Source organism: Myotis davidii, unplaced genomic scaffold (genome assembly GCF_000327345.1).
Source record: "Myotis davidii unplaced genomic scaffold, ASM32734v1 scaffold281, whole genome shotgun sequence".
Classification (NCBI taxonomy): Eukaryota; Metazoa; Chordata; class Mammalia; order Chiroptera; family Vespertilionidae; genus Myotis; species Myotis davidii.
The window spans coordinates 95,248-102,604 of record NW_006293784.1 but is presented as its reverse complement, the minus strand read 5'-3'; the positions used below and the strand labels follow the sequence as shown (position 1 = coordinate 102,604).

General features: G+C 39.2%; 2 protein-coding genes across 3 annotated transcripts in view; both read right to left on the bottom strand.

The window, feature by feature from the left end:
* Positions 1–7,357, bottom strand: part of SGPP1 (sphingosine-1-phosphate phosphatase 1) — a gene marked incomplete at its 5' end in the record, with an annotated part of 41,918 nt that overhangs the window by 10,882 nt on the left and 23,679 nt on the right. The window contains one exon of the mRNA XM_006767631.2: positions 2,420–2,509. Coding sequence (XP_006767694.2) covers positions 2,420–2,509 — 90 coding nt within the window. The remainder of the gene's footprint in view (positions 1–2,419; positions 2,510–7,357) is intronic.
* The window catches only part of WDR89 (WD repeat domain 89), a 98,723-nt gene that overhangs the window by 67,909 nt on the left and 23,457 nt on the right, over positions 1–7,357 (bottom strand). Inside the window, exon 1 of one of the 2 annotated variants that reach the window (XM_015566463.1) lies at positions 2,420–2,502. The exons of the other annotated variant lie outside the window; for it this stretch is intronic. The gene's annotated coding sequence lies outside the window, so the exon portion shown is untranslated. Of the gene's footprint in view, positions 1–2,419; positions 2,503–7,357 lie in introns of those variants that run through there. 2 annotated transcript variants of the gene reach the window in all.

Genomic DNA, 7,357 nt, shown 5'->3' with positions numbered 1-7,357 from the left:
AAAAGGGGGGTTCATTACCAATTATTAAATGATAAGCAATGTATTATTGATTAGAAATAGTTGTGGTTATAACATAATCATAATTCACAAGTTATCTGTGATTTTACTTTTAAAGGAAAAGCGAAAACTTGTAATATACATGAGACAATTCTTAAATACTTAGAAGGACTAAGGTTATAGGAGTCATCATTTGAAAAACAATACATCAATACTGTTTTTATTTCAGCTGATGTATGAATAGGAATTATCTGGTATATAAAAAATGAAATAGCCCTGGCTGGTGTGGCTAAATGGTTGAGCATTGACCTATGAACCAGGAGGTCACAGTTTAATTCCCAATCAGGGCACATGCCCAGGTTGTGGGCTTGATCCCCAAGTAGGGGGCATACAGGAAGCAGCTGACCAATGATTCTCATCATTGATGTTTCCATCTCTATCTCCCTCTCCCTTTCTTTCTGAAATCAATAAATATATGTATATTTTTAAAAAGAGCAGCATCTTTGAGATTATACATTCAATATAATCAGGTTCATATTACTCACTGTATGATAATAATGAACCTAGGTATAGAAAATATTATCTAACTAGAGGCCCTGTGCACAAAAATTCATGCACTGGGGTGGGGAGGTACCTCAGCCCGGCCTGTGCCCTCTTGCAGTCTGGGACCCTCGGGGGAGATCCACCTGCTGGCTTAGGCCTGCTCCCTGGGAGATTGGGCCTAAGCTGGCAGTCAGACATCCTTAGCACTGCTGAGGAGGCAGGAGAGGCTCCCACCACTTGCTGCTGCACTCACAGCCATCAGCCCAGTTTGTGGATGAGTGGAGCTCCCCCTGTGGGTGAGGGGCAGCTCCTGCATTGAGCGTCTGCCCCTCGGTAGTCAGTGCACGTTATAGCAACCAGCCGTTCTGCTGTTAGGGTCAATTTGCATATTACCCTTTCATTATATAGGATACATTTTCCTTCAGGAAATCTCAAGGATTCATTTTTTCACTCCAAGATGCATAACCATTTGAAAGTTTTTTAGGAGTGACATTGCTAAATTTTGGTAGTAGAAGGGAATAACTCTAACAAGGCACAGAGATAGATAATATTTTCTTGTGACAAATATTATGGTTGACATAAGACTGTGATACTTAGTCTCATTATAAAATTGATTGATATTAGATAGGACTATATATAAACTCACAATTTGTATTAATATAATTATAAAAGTCAAATAAGAAAATTCTAAAAGTAAACGTTGTTAAAGACAAGAAAAATTAAATATAATTCACTAGAAATTTTTGGATTCTGTGAATTAGTTCATATATCTCCACCTTTCCTTCTGATCTTTCATTATGGTATAATGTATAACAGGTTCATAGAATGTCTTAGGAGACACCACACTAGATGCAAGGTTACAGAGAGAAAACAGTTTATTTTTTCCTGTTGCTTATTGTCTGGTGGGGGTAACAGATAAAGAAAAAAGCATTTGCAGTTTAGGATAAGTGCAATGCCAGAATTATATTCAAAAGGCTCTGAGAGAAGGGTCTTAAGAAAGGAAAGATGGGAAAGGTAATGAGACCTTTAGGAGATAAGAGCATTTTTGTGGATCTTGAACAATGGGTAGATTAGCTAGGCTAGTCTAAGAAAGATAAAGGGCATTTCATACATAGGTTATAGCAATCCTGTAAGTATGGAGGTAAGAAACACCCTTTGCATTTGAGGAGAAGTAAAGTCATTCTGTATGGCCTCATATTTCTGCTTTGGGAGGTACACTACAAGAGACTGAACACTGCATGGAACCCTGTCAGACCTGAAAGAGAACTAATTAAGAAGCTGTTGCAATAATTTGGTTGAGAGATGACGAAGGGAATGTCAATAGGGACAGAGAGGAAGTGAGCACATGTGACTGAAAAGAGTACATGGTCTCTGTGTTGCTGCTTTTGAAACTGAATTGCATTCTCACAATAAAACATCTGCTGTGAGCCCGAAAGTACTGCTAAGAAAGAGAAGACACTAGAGTTTAATATGTAAATACAAGTGGCACCCCTACAGTTTAAGTGCATTTAAGTTTCTAGTCACTAACAAGTAGAGCTCTCCTTGGTTTCTGTATTCACACTGTTGGTTTTGACTCAGAGTCAGGAGAGGCATAGAAAAGAATGAGAAAAAAAATAAATAAAACTCAGATGGGAAGAAGGGAGAATTGTTATCCTGAGTATAATACCTGGTTATTGTGGTTGCTGGGAGTTGTTTTTATGAAGTACATGATTACTACATTAAAACTTCACAAAATCATGCTGATATTTTTGCAAAACACAGACTTACAACAACATTTTCTCACTTAGGTTTCACATAAGTTTACAGATGATTAAAAATTATTAAATTGCCTGTCAATTTCAGAAAAAATAAAGCACTATAAATACAACATTTTTCTTACCAGAATGGAGTGCATTCCCATGTAAATTCTACTTAGGCAAACTAGGGAACACCAGCAGGGAATAAGGATCAGTCCATAGATAAGAGGATACTAAAGGGGGAAAAAGCAAAATGAAATGAATTAGGCTAAATGTAAACAAGCAATTAAAAACAATCACTACACTATGAGTTCCATGAAAACAAGAACTGTGTGTTTTCATTCCCCAATGTATTCCCAGCACTAACCCTTAACATGACACACAGCAGACACTCAAGAAATATTTTTGCATGAAATGAACAAGTGATGAAACTTATGTTTCCTTACTCTTCACTGTGGGAACTGACTGACTCATTTTTGCTTTTACAGTAAAGATTCAATCACCAGCATGCTACAGAAGAAGAAAACAGGTAGGGGACATACTTTTAATATGGCTACCAATAAAAGTGCCTCTGGAATAGTACCTGAATCTGGCCCATGTAAGGGTCTTCACTTCCCTGGGGACGAAGACTAAGCATTATCTCCCTCTCACTTCCATTAGTAACTGCTATCTGCAATTTCTATTGACATTTCCCCGTTTTGTATTCAATATACAACACCTTGTAATATGTTTTCCTCTTCTACCCCACCACTAAAATTTCACGTGGAAACTTTATTGAGAAAAATTTTGATGGGTTACTGGGAGCAGTAGGCTATAAAAAGGAACAAACAAAATGTAGACAAGTCTTGGTATCAATGGCACCAGTATATGAGTTGGCTTTGACTCTCCTGGCATTAGAAGGGAGAAAGAAAGGGTAGATAGGGGTAAGTTTCTAATTCTCAAGAATTTGAAGCCAAGGTGTTTCAATAAGAAGTGGTGTTTAAAAAAAGCAAGTTAAGTAGGGTTGTAAGAAGAATGGTAAAGATTTAGTAAATGGTTCTTTGCATTTGACATGACCCACCACTTTCTTCATACAGCATCATACTCTCCTGGTTCCCTTTTAACCATCTATTTCCTTTTGTTTGTTTCCCACACAAGAGAACATCTTCTTCTTGTTCCTTAAACATTGGTATAAGTACTAGTAAGAATTCAGCCCTTGCCCCAACTGATTTGGCTCAGTGGATAGAGCGTCGGTCAGCGGACTGAAAGGTCCCAGGTTCGATTCCAGTCCAGGGCATGTATCTTGGTTGTGGGCACATCCCCAGTGGGAAGTGTGCAGGAGGCAGCTGATCGATGTTTCTCTCTCATTGATGTTTCTAACTCTCTATCTCTCTCCCTTCCTCTCTGTAAAAAAAAAAAAAAAAAAAAAAAATCAATAAAATGTATTCTTTTTAAATAATTCAGCCCTTACTAGTTATTTGAAGCTTCACCTTTTATTTTTTTAACTTCTACTTAGCATGCTGAAGACCTATCCATTTCCCTGGGTTTAAAAACCAGACGGCCACCTCCTGCACATGCTCTACCTTGAGATTTCCATGGAGCTAAACCCACAATACCGTAAGCCAAAATCATCATCCTGCCAGCCAAACTTGTTCCTACTTTCATATTCAATATTTCATCTGGAAACATTTAACACACATTATAATCTAAATGGTAAACATGAATTATCTTTCACTCCTTCCTTATCCCTCCATGACTTGCTGACTTTACCTTCTAAATATTTCTTGATCTGTCATCTCTTCTCCATCCTGCTTACACTGCTCTTGTTTCGATCCTCACAGTTTCTTTTACAAGCTCTATTTTTCCAGCCATTTTCCCATAGGCATGAAGAACGTGGTTAATGGGCAAAAAGAATGTAACCATATAATGAGGTAAGTGCTATAATAGGAACATACCAAAAGCTCAGAGGGAGTCTACAGAATGGGCATTTAACTTGGTTTAAAGATGTTAACAAAGACTCCCAGATTAAACAAGATTCAAGTTATCCTGAAAGATAAGTAGGATTTAGTCTTTAGAGAAAGGGAGTGAATAGAGGGCAAAAAAGGTGGAGGGCATTACAAACATCAGGAACACCATGAGCAAAGGCTGCGTACAAGGTATTGTAAGTAGTGTCTAGCAGAATAAGCTTACATTCTTCCTGGAGAGAGGTACTACATAGTAAACATAAAATATGTACTATATAAATATGTAAGTAATATATGAAAATATAAATTTTACAAATGTGGTAAGCACTATGGAGAAATAAGAGAACAGGTATTGAAGAAACACTAAACATTCATCAAGTATTCCTTGTGTTCCTCCTACATTTACAGGTTTACCTGCAGCTAGATTGAGAACCAAGTGATTAGTTTTGGCCAGTGAACTGGGAAAATGTGACTTATGCCACTTTCAGTCAGTCTATGAACTCTATGCCCTACAGATGTGGCCTTGGAAGCCACATGCATCACAACAAGGAATGAGGAGATGCAGCGCAAGATGGGAAAACTTCCATCAGCCCATGTTCTTGAGGTTCTAAGCAGAACAAAGCTAACCCATAATGAATATGTAGCAAAAATGAGAAGAGCTAAGATTGGGGGGTTAAGTCATCTCAGAGCATAATCAAGCCTATCAATTAAAATGGTAATAGAAGCCGAAACAGATATTTGGGAGTGGATAGAGCGTCGGCCTGCGGACTGAAAGGTCCCAGGTTCGATTCCGGTCAGTGGCATGTACCTGGGGTGCGGGCACATCCCCAGTAGGAGATGTGCAGGAGGCAGCTGATAAAATGGTAATAGAACAAGGATCAGATATTTGGGAGTATGTATGGGGCAGGTTAAAGTAGGAAATAAAAGACTACTATGTGTGTCTCAGTGGTTGAGCATAGACCTATGAACTAGGAGGTTCAATTCCCTGTCAGGGCACATGCCCGGATTGCAGGCTCAATCCCCAGTGGGGCGTGCAAAAGGCAGCCTATCAATGATTCTCTCTCATTATTGATGTTTCCCTCTCTCTCCCTCTCTCTTCCTCTCCCTTCCTCTCTGAAGTCAATAAAAAAAAAAAAGGAAAGACAGTAAATGCAGGCTTTACTGAGAAGCTGAGACTTGAGGCAAGACTAGTTGGAGGAGAGAGAATTAGCTAAGCAGATATCCAAGGGAAGAACATATGCCAGGCAAGGGGATCAAACAGAACAAAATACTTAATGAGGAAATATGACTGGCAAGGAGGCTAGTGTGGCTGGAGCAGAGAAAGCAAGTAGAATTGAGAGAGTAGGTAATGGGGCCAGCGCAAACAGAGGCCAAGAGGCCACTGTAAGAAATTTGACTGTTGGATAGAGCGTCGGCCTGCGGACTGAAGGGTCCCAGGTTTGATTCCAGTCAAGGGCATATGCCTTGGTTGCGGGCACATCCCCAGTGGGGGGTGTGCAGGAGGCAGCTGATTGGTGTTTCTCTCTCATCGATGTTTCTAACCTCTACCCCTTCTCCCTTCCGCTCTGTAAAATATCAATAAAATATATGTTAAAAAAAGAGTGCAGGTGCAAAGAGTCCCGAGTTCAATTCTGGTCAGGAGCATGTACCTTGCTTGTGGGCATATCCCCAGTGGGGAGTGTGCAGAAGGCAGCTGATTGATGTTTCTGTCATCGATGTTTCTAACTCTCTATCTCTCTCCTTTACTCTCTGTAAGAAATCAATAAAATATATTTTTTTAAAAATTAAAAAAAATAAAAAGAAATTTGACTGTTATTGTGAATTAAATGGGGAGCTATTGCAGACTTTTGAGCAGAGCATTGTCATGATGACTGCTATGTTGATTAGACAATAAGAGATCAAGGGGGGAAACGGAGACCAGTTAGAAGGCTGTTGGTATAATCTAGGTGAGAGATAACCATGGCCTCTGACTTTGTATCAGGCACTAAGGCCTGTTTAATTTTTTTTGTTAATTGAAAAACAACTGATGTCCTAGCTGGTTTGGCTCAGTGGATAGTGTGTCAGCCTGCGGACTGAAGGGTCCGAGGTTAGATTCCGGTCAAGGACACATGCCCGGGTTGAGGACTCGATCCCCAGTAGGGGGTGTGCAAGAGGCTGCTGATCAATGATTCTCTCTCATTGATGTTTCTATCTCTCTCTCCTTCTCCGTTCCTCTCTCAGAAATCAATAAAAAAATATTTAAAAAAATAAAAATTGTTCAATGAAATAAACATAAGCCTACAGCACTAAGGAAATCAGTCTTAGATGATCATATTCATAACTTGGGATTACCAATGATACCATAGTATTCAGTTCCTGACCTCAAACCTGGGCTGTGTTAACGTTAAGTTCTAGCAGCGTCTCTGCAATCCACCATAATAAACTGCAATCTGAAAATCCTTTTGAATAAACTTAGGACAAGGAATTTCCAATGCCTGTTTTAGAATAATCCTTATTAGTTACAGATTCTGTAGCTTGAAGCTTTTAAAACTAATATACACTTTCTAAAACAAAGGTTTATAGAAATATAAAAACCACTTTATACAACAGCACATTATGAACCATATTTTCTATGCAAAAACAAAACAAACCAAAAAACTTAATCAAAGTCGTGTTTTCCCTCATGGTACTTTCCACACTAGTAGGCCAATGTAGAATAATATATGAGTTCAAATAGGTAAGACAAAAAGTGACCTACATACAGTCATTTAATTAACATATTAATGATAAAAATATAAAGATGGCTTGGTTGGTTGGAACATTGTCCATATACCAAAAGGTTGCAGGTTTGACTCTTGGTCTGGGCCTTTACTAGAGACAACCAACTGATAGATGTTTCTCTCTCACATAAATGCTTTTCTCTCTCGGAGAAAACCAAGATGGCGGCATAGGTTAATGCCAGAGATTGCTGCCTCGAACAACCAATTCAAATTACACCTAAAAGACGGAACGGACATCATCCAGAACCACAGGAAGGCTGGCTGAGTGGAAATTCTACAACTAGGAGGAAAGAGAAAAACACTGAGACTCAGAGGAGGAGCAGTGCGGAAGTGAGATACTAAGGTGCGGAGTACATGCGGGCTGGCGGCTGAGGGGGGG